Source organism: Panthera uncia (genome assembly GCF_023721935.1).
Source record: "Panthera uncia isolate 11264 chromosome A1 unlocalized genomic scaffold, Puncia_PCG_1.0 HiC_scaffold_17, whole genome shotgun sequence".
Taxonomy (NCBI): domain Eukaryota; kingdom Metazoa; phylum Chordata; class Mammalia; order Carnivora; family Felidae; genus Panthera; species Panthera uncia.
In genome coordinates, this window is record NW_026057577.1 from 115,345,415 (window position 1) to 115,361,124 (window position 15,710).

General features: G+C 37.6%; 1 protein-coding gene across 1 annotated transcript; it reads right to left on the reverse strand.

The window, feature by feature from the left end:
- Positions 1–1,946: 1,946 nt before the first annotated feature.
- On the reverse strand, positions 1,947–2,563 carry LOC125935170 (peptidyl-prolyl cis-trans isomerase A-like). The gene has a single exon (XM_049648856.1). The coding sequence runs from the start codon at positions 2,474–2,476 to the stop codon at positions 1,985–1,987; it is 492 nt and encodes a 163-aa protein (XP_049504813.1). The 5' UTR covers positions 2,477–2,563; the 3' UTR covers positions 1,947–1,984.
- Between the last annotated feature and the right edge of the window lie 13,147 nt (positions 2,564–15,710).

Here is a 15,710-nt window from a genome sequence, read left to right on the forward strand (position 1 = left end):
AGATTTTCTAGCATATAATTCAATCAACCATTATACAACAGAGAAATTACTCTGCAATCCCCTTGGTCACGTTCACTATTTGGTACATTAAATGAATCATTATTCCTAAAATCTGAATTTTTTTTTTAATGTTTATTTTTGAGACAGAGAGAGACAGAGCATGAACAGGGGAGGGGCAGGGAGAGAGGGAAACACAGAATCCGAAGCAGGCTCCAGGCTCCAAGCCATCAGCCCAGAACCTGACGCGGGGCTCGAACTCCCGGACTGCGAGATCGTGACCTGAGCTGAAGCCGGGCGCCCAACCGACTGAACCACCCAGGCGCCCCTGAATTTTTAATAATAAACATGCATTGGAAAAAATATTGGCAAAAGAATTTTAAAGGCTGCTTTATTGAACCCAGAGACAATTTTTCATATTAACCAATGCCTAAATAATGTCCTCTGTGAAGTGTTAAGTGTGCATCTGTTAAAACTAATGCCTGTTTTAGGAGAAGATACAGGATACTGGCTGATCATACATGACTAGCACAACTGTAAATTGATACATTTCTAGAAGTCAATTTTAGAATCTAAATCAAAGATTTTACAACGAAACATGTTCTTTGATTCAGCAACTACAAGTCTGAAAAAGGGTCCAAGGAAATAATAAGATAGTTTGCAGAAACCACTCAAAGTAGTATATGCATAGAGATGTCCCAACAATAAGATGCAAGCCATATAATTTTTTTTATGTTTTTATTTTATTTTTGAGAGACAGAGACAGAGTGCAAACAGGGAAGGGGCAGACAGAGATGGAGACACAGAATCTGAAGCAGGCTCCAGGCTCTGAGCTGTCAGCACAGAGCCTGACGCAGGGCTCAAACTCACGGACTGTGAGATCATGACCTGAGCTCAAGTCAGATACTTAACCAACTGAGCCACCCAGATGCCCCTAGAAGTAAGTCATATGATGACTAATCTGTGTGTGGAATACTGTGTAATTATTAAAAATTATGAAAATCTATCCACCAAAGTAGGGAAAAAACAGTCAGCATGCTTAAAGCTGCTGCAACTGAGTATTACCCTCACCCTGACCAGGCCAGTTCCTAATAGAGTTCTGGGCACACCATGCCCACTAGACAACATTGCAAGCAGAAAAGTATTTGCTTGGTATTCTTATATTGAGTTTTGTCTACAGGAACAATAGGGCAATTTCTTTGGTAACTGTGCAAAGTTCTTATTGACTTTGAGGATTTAGGGCAGGAACAGAGTAAGAACTTTCTACTTTCCAGAAGACCTAGTGACAGAGCTCAGTGTCAGGCTCTATTGAGAAGAACCATTAAGGCTTCATTCATGGGAAGAGTGTACCTCAGGAACATGTTCTATTGTTAGAAATTTCATTCTCAGAAGTAATGTTGGGAATAAATGAGTCTAGCCTAAGATGACAGAACAGGATAGAGTGTAATGAATAATAATAAGAATCGTGAAGTGATACTCATATCCATACATATATATACATGTGTGTGTATACAGAATTTTATTTTTGTGTATTTAATAGATTTGAAACATTGGTGAAATAACAGTTTATGTGAGCTAAGGATGGGATTAAGAATCATGGTTCTGTAGTTCTATTTGATGATTTGGTGGTGGGGTGGCAGACAAAATTGACATATCAGAAGAGGCTGGAAACCCCCAGAAGTTTTTCTCATGAAGGAATCACATTAAAAAAAAATCTCACTTGGAAAGAACATATGATGACTTACAGTTATCCAGAATCTCTCTATAACTTTTTCTTATTGTTGTTGTTGTTGAGTTTTTATTTCATAATCATAAGCTTACTCTGCAATCCAGCTAGACTTGGAGGGTGTAAGGAAATATAGAACACACCAAACTGCAGCAAGAACACAAAGATTATAGGATATTTTGAGCAGATGGGGGGGAAGGGGTGCTGTCCTGAGCTACAGAAGGAATGGTCTGGTAATTAAGATAAACATTGCTAAATTTATTAGATTTGTTCACAGTCAGCAATGGTGATCTTGCTGGTCTTGCCATTCTTGGCCCCAAAGTGCTCCATGGCTTCCACAATATTCTTGCCCTCTTTCATCTTGTCAAAGACCACATACTTGCCATCCAACCACTCAGTCTTGGCAGTGCAGATGAAAAAGTGGGAACCGTTGGTGTTGGGTCCAGCATTTGCCATAGACAAGATGCCAGGACCCATGTGCTTCAGGATGAAATTCCTCTTATCCAATTTCTCCCCACAGATTGACTTGCCACTGGTGCCATTGTGGCATGTGAAGTCACCATCCTGGCACAGAAATCCCCAAATAATCCTATGAAAGCAAGAACCTTTATAACCAAATCCTTTCTCACCAGTGCTCAGAGCATGAAAATTTTCTGCTGTCTTTGGAAATTTGTCTGCAAACACCTTGAAGGAGACGCAGCCCAAGGATCCGCCATCCATGGTAATGTCAAAGAACATAGTGCGGTTGACCATGGCTCAGCAGCGCGGGTTGCTCCAGGTAGTGGCGTCTGCAACTCTTTTGACCTTTTCTCCTCCACTAGGCACTTCAGATAAGACAAACTTCATGTGATAAATATGTGCTCTGAGATACATGTGTAAATATAATTTTTGTCAATGTCAGTATATTTTTCTCATTGTTATTTCAGATTGATCTTTACTACAGGGGTTCATGAACTGGAATTTTTTATTTCTCAGCAGCCAATCACTCTAACAAGGAGGTAAAAACTAACTTTAAATAAATAAATACACAAGGAGGTATTATAATTAAATATGCCCTAGGAAAATGTACAATCTTTTGTGATATAAAGAAAGCCCTCTTCGGGTGCCTGGGTGGCTCAGTTGGTAAAGCGCCTGACTTTGACTCAGGTCATGATCTCATGGTTTATGAGCTCAAGCCCCGTGTGGGGCTAAGTGCTGATAGCTCATTGCCTGGAGCCTGCTTCAGATTCTGTGTCTCCCTCTCTCTCTCTACCCCTCCCACGCTCATGAGAGTTTCTCTCTCTCTCTCTCTCTCTCTCTCTCTCTCTCTCTCTCTCTCAAAAATAAATAAACATAAAGGGGCACCTGGGTGTCTCAGTCAGTTAAGAGTCTGACTTCGGCTCAGGTCATGATCTCTCAGTCTGTGGGTTCAAGCCCCTTGTCAGGCTCTGTGCTGATAACCCAGAGCCTGCTTTGGGTTCTATGTCTCCCTCTCTCTCTGGCCCTCCCCCACTTGTGCTCTGTCTCTCAAAAATAAATAAATGTTAAAAGTAAATAAATAAATAAATAAATAAACATTAAAGAATTAAAAGAAAAAGAAATTAAAAAGAAAAGAAAGAAAGAAAACCTTTTCATATTTATCTGGGTTTTCAACATATCACAACGAATCTTCTGAAAACCTATAGGTGAGCCACTAGGGCCTCAAAGATCATCTTTAAAGATACTCCACAATCTATATTATTCTAGACAAACAAAGGCTATCTATTTAACTTTTGTTATATTATTCACAACTATTGAGGTATATGTTAGAAATTCAATGGTAATGAACATCCACAGAAATTCAGACTCAAACAGCCATTAATATTTTCAAGAAGGCTAATTAGTGTGTGGCCAGAAGCACACACAACAGAATGACTGAGGTTTTTGATTGGAAGAATATTATACCAGTATGGGCTTATAAATGCTGCCAGGAGCTTTACTAAATACTATAAACATGAACATTGATGAGATCACTTACCTCGTGAAGTTGAGGGAGAGGACAGACATATGAACAAATAAATCTAGCAATGAGATGAATGGTGTAAGAAGATGAACAGGTGTTTCCAAATCATAGCATTTAGCTTTAACGGGGTATCTGGCAATATTCCCTGAACTAATAATGATATCTGAATTGAGAAATAAAGGATAAGACTTTTTCAAACAAGCAGCAAAAGGCATATGAGGTAAAAGGGTCAGCATGAACAAGGAATTCCCTTTTGAGAATTCCAAGTATTTTATAATTCCAAGAGACTAGATCACAAAGGACCAAAGGAGGCTTTTCGATCCTGTAGGTAATAGGGTACTTTTGAAAACCTTTACACAAAGGTGTTATGCCATACCTGCATTAGTCAAGGTTCTCCAGATAAACAGAACCAATAGCATGTGCAAATATATAGGAAAAAAATTATTATAATGAATTGGCTATATGTTTATGGAGACTGGCAAATCCAAAATTTGCAGGGTGGGCCAGCAGGCTGGAGACTCAGGAGAACCAGTATCCTAGTTCAAGTCTAAAGACCATCAGCTGTAGAACCAGAAAGGGCTAATGTTGCAGATAAAATCCAAAGGCAGTGTGCTAAAGAAGTCTTTCTTACTCCAGAGAGGTCTGCTTTTGTTCTCTTCAGGTCTTCAATTGATTGGATGAGGCCCAGCCACTTCTTGGAAGGCAATGCACTTTACTCAAAGTCCACCATAGTCCACCATTAAATGTAAATCTCATTCAAAAACAACATCACAGATGAGCACTGGGTGTTGTATGTAAGTGATAAATCATTAATCCTATAAATTCCACACCAGAAATATTACACTGCCTCTTAACTAACTGGAATTTAAGTAAAAATTTGGAGAAAGGTGCTTGGGTGACTCAGTTGGTTGAACATCTGACTCTTGATATCAGCTCAGGTCATGGTCTCGTGGTCATAGGATCGAGCCCTGCGTCAGGCCTGTGTTAAGCCTCTCATTGGGCTCCACGCTCAGTGTGGATCCTGCTTAAGATTCTCTCTGTCACTCTGCCCTTCTCCCCTACTCACACTCTCTCTCTCTTTCTAAAATAAATAAGTAAACATTTAAAATAAATAAAATAAATAAATAATTTGGAGATTAAAAAACAAAAAAGGGCATGAAAAACAGAACAAAACAAAACATCAATACAGAAACATCCAGAATAATGTTTGATCAAGTATCTGGGTAATCCATGGCCCAGCTAAGTTCACACAAAGAATTAACCCTTAGAGTACCATATCTCAAATCAAGATGGAAGGAGTTATACCATGTGAAGTAGACCACCCAGCACCTTTAATACATTAGTGCACAGCTGAAGTTTAAAATATGTTTCTCTTTTTATTGGAAAAAACTAGATGTTGACCATCTAAACCTAACATGGAATGGTTGGTCTTACTTGGTGAAAAGAGAAAGTTGGGCCTCTTTTCACCACATCAGTAACCCATTTTTCCTACCATGCTTATGACTTCATGGAATTACAATTTGAAAATGTGTATGAATTAAATATTCACTAGTTTTATAAGGAGTGACTATAACTATCTAATGATGTAGAGGCAGAAATCCTTTAGTGTTCAGAACATTTATGGAGTATTTAGAGTCAATATTATATTTTAATGAAAGGTATTTAGTAACTTTGATGAACTCGAATAAATAAAAAAATAAATAGTACTTTTTAGATTTTGTATTTAAGAATTTTGATTGGAGGGGCACCTGGGTGGCTCAGTCAGTTGAGCGTCTGACTTCTGTGCAGGTCATGATCTCACAGTTTGTGAGTTCGAGCCCCGCGTTGGGCTCTGTGCTGACAGCTCAGAGCCTGGAGCCTGCTTCAGATTCTTTGTCTCCCTCTCTCTCTGCTCCTTCCCCACTTGTGCTCTGCCTCTCTCTGTCTCTCAAAACTAAATGAAAATTTTAAAAATTAAAAAAAAGAATTTTGATTGGAATTTATTTCTATTAAGATATTTTCAGGTGTTTTAGGGGCACCTGGCTGGCTCAGTCAGTGGAGCATGTGACTCCTGATCTTGGGGTTGTGAGTTCAAGTCCCACGATGGGTGCAGAGATTACTTAAAAATTAAAAAAAATCTTTTAAAAAAGATATTTTCAGTTGTTTTAAAGGATCAGATATCTTATCTCAGAAAAATGATCCATTTATTTTTTAGTCTAAAAGATACTCTGATATGGAGTGAGACCCATCTGGATTTTTCCTTAACACTGACAGTTAATCCACATTTAGAATTAATTATGCACCATGTACTGACATAAGACCTTCAAATATTTGAACTCTCCGAATCCTCATAGCAATTCTTTTTTTAAAAGTTTTTATTAAAATTTCAATTAGCTAACATACAATGTAATATTAGTTTCAGGTGTACAATATAGTGATTTAACACTTCCATACATCATCTGGTGCTCATCACAAGTCCATTCCTTAATCCCCATTACCTATTTAACCCATCCCACACCCCCTCCTCTCAATCCTTATAGCAATTCTAAATGTTAGGCACTATTGTGGTCCCTGTTTTATAGATGATAAAATTATAGACGTTAAGTGTCTTTCCCAATGTCAAACAGTAGGGGGTGGACCCAAGATTTGAACCAGGCAGATTAGTTCCATATTCCATCTCTTACCTACAGCATTACACTATCTTCCATTTTTACTGATCAGAACATATAAAAAAAAATTAAAACAACAAAACATGTAAGTAGTATGTGGGCTTTTGGTTTGATTCGTTTGGGTTTGATCTGGAGGGAGAGGATGGGTGAGGACTGCAAACAGTATTATATCTGTAGTGAATAATCAGCTTAAACCCAAACTGGGGGTCAGATCAATATTCGGCATTGTCTGGCAAATTGGGGCCAACTAAAAAAAATGATGGAATTCGCTTGGCAGTCAAGATCTAAAAGACCTGAGACCTCCCCACAGGTCTAGACCAGTGACCTGTAAAAACCAGTGTGGCACAGAGGAAGGTACACATGGTCTCAGACTGGACAGATTACCAGGGTGATCAGAGTAGACGGTCAGCAAGTCAATCAAGCTACAGAATAAACCAACTATATTGCAGTTCAGATGTTTGATTCCAGGGCATTTTGGACGATTTTCTGGTCACAGATACTGATTGTAATTTAAAAACTAAACTAAACTAAACTAAACTAAACTAAACTAAACCAAACTCTTTGATAAATTGAGCTCTTAACTGGAGAAGATACAAATAAGGTCTAGTCAATCACCTCACAATGATTTTAGCACATCCAGGTATTTTTTAGTTTGGCAGAAAGAAACAAAGATCACAGACAGTTGAAGTTGAATTATCCATTGGTGAGTGTAATTCCTGCTTTCTGGGCCCTCGAAGCTGCCCTGGTTCCCTTCCTTTAAGATACTGATTTTTTTAAACTCTGCTTTTTGTTTTGGCGGCCTCACAAAATCTCTTTTTGTGATTTTGGTTCTGGTTATCGAGTCAATTTTGTTATTTGTCACCAAAAGCCAACAAACAGTGCAATTTATTCCTTATTTAGCTAAGAGACTTATCTCTCATTCTCTACCAAAATCTTACCACCATTTGCTACCCAAAGTAAGTCTTTCTTTGACTTCCATTGATCTTTTTCAGTTTGGAACCCACCTGGGAATAAATCTGATATGACAGCACTTTGTAAATACAGATGTACATGCTAATATTATTCTGTAATGTATACTTATTCAGTATTTTATTACTCTATACCCAATTATACTCCCACCCACCCACCTCTATCATATAGCATGGTGCCAGATGTAACAGTAAACATTCAACATATACATATTGAACTAAATCATCACTATCAAATTCAAATTATAATTGTGTATAATTTATTCTATATAAATATTCTCATCATAACAAGAATCTTATTTTGTAGTACACTGCAAATATCTTTAGCAAAGGACTAGATGTTTGTCTTTTGGCCAGGTAAGTACGCTTTCAAACTAGATATCACGTTGTAGTATTAAATTCAATCTTACCCTAAAATGCATAGATTTTCTTCAGAGCTTAACTCTCCTAAACAAAAATTTTGACCACTGGCTACCTTTCACATTTTCCAGTCAGATCTCTGCCACCGAATACTGAGATACAGTAACTCTTTAGTTATTTTAAGACTGTTTGTCTTGCCCCCCAGCCTAAGATCAGCAAATAAAGAGTTCCAAACAGAAGCCACAACCTCAAGGTAATACAATCTCGGGCAAGTTAGTTATTTTCTTTACATTCCAGTTTCCTCGATTGTAAGGTGAAAATGGATAATTATTCTAATCTGCAGTGTCGTATTAAGGACTAAATGGGATAAAGTTACTAAAGTGTTTATTACATATGGTGCTGCGAACATCAATAAATTTGAGAGTCAGATTGAGGCAAAACAAACTCAGGGTTTTTACTTATAGAAAAGCCTTTCAGACTTTGCTCAAAAAAATTTTTACTCATTGCTTGCACATAGTTTTTACAAACGTGGTTATCCCTCTCCACCCTACAACAGAGTAAGAGTAGCAAATGAAAACACTGGTAGGCAGAAGGCCAAGGAACTGTTAAGCGGCTGACACACACTGATCATCTGTATTTATCTGTTATTGTTGGCTGCGTCAGAAGCCAGTAAACTGAAGGCAGGGTACATTTCGAGTTACCTTGCTGACATTGAGGAAGCACATATAAAAAACTAGTTCAGAAGAAATACCCACAAATCCAAAGAACAGATATCACGCAAAGATAGCCCTGGACATTCATACAGACTGATGGGGCTCAGAACATTGATACACAATAGAAGTGTGTTGAGTATACATCAAAAGCGGTGGGTCCCAGCTTAGATTCAAATCATAGTTCTACCCCTTATAAGCTGTGTTTGTTACCTATTGTCTCTGTAACCTCAGTGGCACAGCTATAAAAGGAGATAATAATAATTTTGCAAGGTTGTTTTGAAGACCAAATTTTTTATGTATATGTATATATATCTTTATAAATTTGTGCAGTACATCTTGTACAAAGAGGCAAGGAGGTAGATTACACAATTTAGAATGATTTGTCATTTAAACATTTTTTTCATTTAAAAATTGTCTTTATTTTAAGTTCTGCATTTATATAAAAGCCTCAATTAGTTGGAAACGTTATTTAGGTAGAATTGCTCATTCTTTAACAATGACAGATAAATAAAGCACTACTACCGTGAATTAAAAATGCATACATCATTTTTAAAAGTTTATTTATTTATTTTGAAAGAGAAACAGAGAGAGTCAGCAGGGGAGGGGCAGAGACAGAGGGAGAGAGAGAATCCCAAGCAGGCTCCGTGCTGTCAGTGCAGAACCTGATTTGGGGCTCGAACCCACGAACCATGAGATCATGACCTAAGCAGACACCAAGAGTTGGATGCTTAACCGACCAAGCCATCCAGGTGCCCTTGCGTACATCACTTTTAAATAGCATCATAAACATAATGTAAAGGCAATGAGAAAGTGGGAAAACATATTCACAACATATAGAAGAAGGGATTAGCAACCTTAATGTGTAAAGATCTCATAAAAATTAATGAGAAAAAGTTGGACCAACATCATTAACAAGTTAAAAAAGAACTACAACTGGACTATATATATTGATTTAAATGCTAAGTAAAAACGGTGAGATAATATTTGCACCTATGACCTTGACAAAGATTTTTTAAGTTATTATAATGCCCAACATTGATTAAAATGTGGGGAAACAGGCATCTTTACACACTACAAGGAAGAATAGAAACTGGCAGTCAGCCTAGAAGTTGGCAATTTATATTAAAAGGCTTCAAGTGCTGTTTACTCTTTCATCCAGAAATACTAGTGAACATATGCAAGGAGTAATAGAAAAGAATATTCATGTCTTTGAAAGATTGGAAAATCCTAAAGTCTTTGTTCAACTAATATGGAAATAGTTCAGTAAATCATAATTTATGGTTCATTCACATAAAGGAGTATATGTTAACTTATACAATCCTATAAAGTACATGTGTTGTCATAACAACATAATCATAATATAATGTTAAGGGAAAAGGTACAAACAACATACTGTATATTGTGCATTGCAATAATAGTGTATGCTTTTAAAAACTATACAGAAGTAAAAGTTTCAATGAAAATGACATAAACGTGATAATGATTGTTTAGAATGATTATGGGCAATTCTCAGTTCCTCTTTTTGCTTTTTTAAAATTTTCTGCTTTTTAAATTTTACCTTTACTATGTATTGCTTTTGCAATAAGGTAATTGAAAAAATTGAAACAAATATGTATTGATTTTTATAGAACTTGAATGTAAACAATACCATTTATTAGAAAATATATAAGGAATATCTTCAATAATCTTACACTTGCATAAGATTTTGCTTGTAACACTCTTCCGTGCATTTTTGCCTTAAGACTCTGTGACATACCTATCATCATCCCAATTTTAAGAATGAAGAAACTGTTACTTGAACAAAGGCATCCCACTGATAAGCGACACGGCTCTGTCTTAAATGCAGTTCTTCTGAGTTGAAGGCCATGGCCCTTTCTATGGTACCAAGAGCTGCCTCCCACTTAATCCCTGCCTGGCAGTAAAAGAAGCCAACTGTGCATTAAAATATAGAATCTTTTGCACTTCTATTCCAGATGCCTGTAGGATCAAGCCAGCATATCATTATTTTTCATTTCATTGAGTTTTTTTAATGACAAATTCTGACTGCAAACTCCTTCCTGAATGGAGAGTTCAAATTAAAATGTCAGTTTTGATTCAGTGAAGATGCTTTACTTTCAAAATATTTAAGGAAAATATTTTCATTAAAACCAAGATGATTGCATGTCAGAGTATATAAATGTCATGATAAGTTCCAGCATTTAGTAAAAAGATTTCAAGCCCTATTGGACAAATCTAGGAATGTATATGCAGGACAACATTCCTATAATGCAGGAAAACACTCTCATTACAAATATACATATGGATATGTATATTCACATAAATATTTTAAATGTACACAAAAGTTCTAGATCCTTATACCATAATTTGTCAGTGTCTATGACAAACAATCCAATTTGTTGACAAGCAGTCTCCAACAATTATTAACAGTGACAGCAGCCATTAGATTTCTGGATACTAATATAGCTCTCATTGATGAATTGCTTTGCATTTTGCTAAGCCTCAAGTCTTTCCATGTATATATGGGTTTTTTTACTTATTTTAAAAAAAAATTTTTTTTTCAACGTTTATTTGTTTTTGAGACAGAGAGAGACAGAGCATGAACAGGGGAGGGGCAGAGACAGAGGGAGACACAGAATCTGAAACAGGCTGCAGGCTCTGAGCGGTCAGCACAGAGCCCGACGCGGGGCTCGAACTCACGGACCGTGAGATCATGACCTGAGCCGAAGTCCCAAAGTCGTACGCTTAACCGACCAAGCCACCCAGGCGCCCCTATATGGGTTTTTTTTAAATAAAGTTTATTTATTTATTTAGAGATAGAGCACACTCAAGCAGGGGAGGAGAGAGAGAGAGAGAGAGAGAGAGAGAGAGAGAGAGAGAGAATCCCAAGAGGCTCCATGCTGTGAGCGAGGAGCCCAACACGGGGCTCAATCTCATGAACTACGAGATCATGACCTGAGCCAAAATCAAGAGACAGACACTTAACCAGGGTGCCTGGGTGGCTCAATTGATTGAGTGTCCCACTCTTGGTTTCAGTTCAGGTCATGATCTCAGAGGGTTTGTGGGTTCAAGCCCTGCATGGGTCTCTGGTCTCTGCACTGATAGTGTGGAGTCTGCTTGGTATTCTCTGCCGCTCTCTGTGCCCCTCTCCTACTCACTCACTTGTTCTCTCTCTTTCTCAAAAATAAGTAAATAAAATTACACACACACACACACACACACACACACAAAAGAGACGCTTAACCAACTAAGCCACCCATGTTAACTCCTTTGTATATCAATGAAGACTTTTGAGATTCACTTTAGTCTAGGTTGACATTCTCCAGACAAACAAGACAAAAATTTTATATGGATCTCTCATTACACACACACACACACACACACACACACACACACACACACAAATATTACAATTTATCATACCCAATCATCTTTCTCCCTAGTGATCAAGTTCTTCACAAATAACCTATTACAGCCAGACCTCATACATAGCTTTAATTTTAATTTAATTCATCCATAGTACAGATCTCTTCAACCAAGGATCACTACCAGCTTAAGAGAAGAGGCTTTTGCACTAATCCCATTTCACCTCTCCTTCTTTTTGTCCTCCAGAACCAAGAATCACACCCGCCCAATCTCGTTCTCTCCCTTGGCCTTCACTCTTCTCTGAAATATCCAGAGACGATAAGAAGGAAAGAGTTTCTTTATTCCTTCCTGTTCTAAGAACTCCTGAGTCCTCTTCTCCGGCCATAGAAAGCTAAACCAGAATCAGAAGATATAAGTTGATACTGCTGTCCTAGCCTGGCACTATTTTCTCTCCTCTCTTCTACCTTCCGTCTTAGCTTTTATATTTATTTTTCTGCCTCACACAAACATCACCAGCTCTCCTTGAGATTCCCCCAACATAACCTTTTGCTAGCAGAAATTAAGAAGTCTTCCAACGACACGCTCTGAACCATCACAATCTTTGTTGCTTGTTTTGTTTTCACTACTGAACCACTGAAAGACCCCTCTTCAGCCATACACATGCCTTAGCAAGGGTATTGTATATGTCTTGCTTATTGTACATGCACAATAATTCAAAAAACACAATTACAAAATACTTAAAAATAAGCAGTCTGCTGAATTTAGCCAGATTTGGTTCAACGTTAATGAATCTACAAGAGTTAGGATTTGGGGAGAGGGGCATTTTTAAAAATTGGAAATTGCAGCCAAAATAAGCAGATAAAATCCCTACTAGCACATACTGATGAAAAGTCTTCATAAGACTACCTGATTTTTTTATTTAACTAGAGAGCCTCAACTAGCTACTCTAGGGTCCTCATATGCAAAAGAGAAATAAAGGGATTCCCTTGAGTGGTGCCCATGTTGTTAAATGCTCTCCCCACCCCACCCCACCCCCAGCATGAAGCATGAAGCAGGTCTCCACCCTCCCAACTTGAAAGAGGATGTGCATCATTCCACAGACGTCTGTCTTCTAGCACCACCCCTCACATTTCCTCGATTTACCAGGTCTTCAGCTGTGTTCTAGGAAGACCATATCATACACTATTAAGCTGGATATCTATGCTAAGCATATAAGACAATGACTGACAGAGGGAAAAAAATGTTTTTTCAATTACATACTCAATATATTTGTATTTCAAAAGGGGCAATACTTTTCTTCATTTAACAGTGAAAAAAGTTAGAAATTAATTTCAAAAAAAATAAGGAAATGGCAAGCAACCATGACCCTGGGATCATGACCTGAGCAGAAATCAAAACTCAGATGTTCAACTGACTGAGCCACCCAGTCTCCCTTGCCTTTTCTATTTAAACTGTTCCACATTTTAAGCAACTAGTAGATGAAAGAAAATGTCTCTTTGCAAAAGCATTCCAGCAAGTAAATGAAGATAGAATATCATTATTTTACAATTTATATTAAATAAATGGCTCTAGGCATTGATCATCAGTGGTTGCTAATACCTCAATAAGAAAGACACGTGGATATTATATGCTCCTAACGGAAGAACACATCACTACCTAGAAAATGGTCTTGCAAAAAACAAAAACAAAAACTGGAACCTAAATCTTATCAAAGCTCTAGATCCAAATATCTATAGATGATTAGAAAATATGTTGCATTACACCACGGAAATGCAATCAGTATAATGCAGGGGAAGGGAAACTGTAGGACAGTATATTTTCTTGAACAAAACTAAACCAAAAGAGAGAAATGGAGAGGCAACACATAGATTGAAGGAGACATATCAACCAATCATAATGCATGAACCTAGTCAAAACCCTGATTCAAACAATCTGTAAAAAATAGTACACAAACACACTTACATTTATGAAAGGGTTAAAAATCAGAACGCAACTGGGTATTTTGTGATTATTAAAAAAGTATTTTTTGGGGCACCTGGGTGGCTCAGTCAGTTAAGTGTCCAACTTCAGGTCAGGTCATGATCTCACAGTTGGTGAGTTCAAGCTCCGCATCAGGCTCTGTGCTGACAGCTCAGAGCCTGGAGCCTGCTTCAGATTCTGCGTCTCCCTCTCTCTCTGCCCCTCCCATGCTTGCACTCTGTCTCTCTCTCTCTCTCAAAAATAAATAAACATTAGAAAAAAAAAGTATTTTTTCAGTGTTATAACAGTATTATGGCACTTCTACAACTTACTTAGAGATACACACTGAAATTACAGATGAAATTTTATAACATCCAAGATTTGCTTCAAAATAATACAGAAGGTGAGAAAGGTGGTAGAGGTACAAATGAAGTACAACTGGCCACAAGTTTCCGGTTGTTGAAATTGGGTAGTGGGTGCATGGGTGTCCACTGTACTGTTCTGCTTACTTTGTATATATCCTAAATTTTCCATAATAATACAATGGGATATTACTCAGCCATAAGAAAGAATGAGATCCTGCCATATGCAACAACATGGATGGACCTAGAAGGTATAACGCTAAGTGAAATAAGTCAGAGAAAGACAAATATAATCATATGATTTCACTCATATGTCGAATTTAAGAAATAAAACAAAGAAAAAAAAAGAGACAAACCAAAAAATGGACTCTTACATACAGAAAACAAACTGGTGTTTTCCAGAGGGGAGTGGTGGTGGTGGGGGGGGGGGGGGTTAAAATAGATAAAGGGGATGAAGGGTCCACCTATTGTGATGAACACTGTATAGAATTGTTGAATCACTATATTGTATGCCTTGTATGTATTGATATTGTATGTATGATATTGTATGTATCACTATATTGTAAACGAATATAACACTGTATGTTAATTATACTTCAATTTTTTTAATTCCATAATAAAAAGTAAAAAATACAGAGATTCTTGTTTAATTGGTATGGGACTTAGGTATGAAAGAAAGTGAAAGACTGAGAGGAAGGAGGAGGGGCAGGAAGAAGAGAAGAGGAAAGAAGGAAAGAAGGATGGGAGAGAGGGAGGGAGGGAGGAAGAGCCACCTGTCTGTGTGATTCTAATGTGTGCACAGTCTGGGCTAAGAGCCATTTGTCTACCTTCCAGCCATTCCATTACTTCCAGTTACTCATCCATGTCTGTGTTTCTCAGTGGTTCTATCAGAATCCACTGGGATCCATGGCAAATAGGCTGACTCCTGGGCCTCATCCCAGAGGGACTTTGGGGAGATTAAGGTGGGACTTGAGAATATGTGATTCTGCTGTAAACTCACAGTGAAAATGCACCCACAGGAGGACTTATTGTTCCCTGTACACAGCCCTCACTCTATCAGCCATGTTTTTGCTTATTTTATTCCTTCCTTCTTCCACCTGAAATGCCTTCCCCTTATCTTCATCCAATCATACCTGCTCAAAAACCAAGTTCAAAAATCACCTGTGAAGCCTAATCCCTTCAGCTAAAAGGACTCTTCCTCCTGGAACGAATTTTTTTGCCTTTTCACAAGTTTATATCTATTTATATATAATATTTCAGCTCCCTTACTCAACAATAAGCTGCCTTACGTCAAAAGGCCTTTTTTCCCTATCTTTGTAATTTTGCAGAATTTAGACATAGTCAAGAGTTCAATAAACCTCGGCTAAATCAATAAAGCAATGAAAACATAACAGTTGATCATGTCCAGAATACTCACCCAGTAGGCTCTTAAGGACTGGTTAACTTCCCCATTCACCTTCAACATGCAAAGAAACACTTCTCTAGGAAAGGCGGTACTGGAAGGAAGGCAGTTCAAGATAAATGACTATCAGCATTTCTCAAGAATCAGCCAAATAAGCTATGAAATCTTAACTACTATCTAAATCAAAATGCCATGCTTACCAGTTTTACAAGCTAACGAAATTGGCTTAAA

Bases quoted from the DNA above. Each gene is read 5' to 3' on its own strand.
- LOC125935170 (XM_049648856.1), bottom strand. From the start codon at position 2,476: ATGGTCAACCGCACTATGTTCTTTGACATTACCATGGATGGCGGATCC.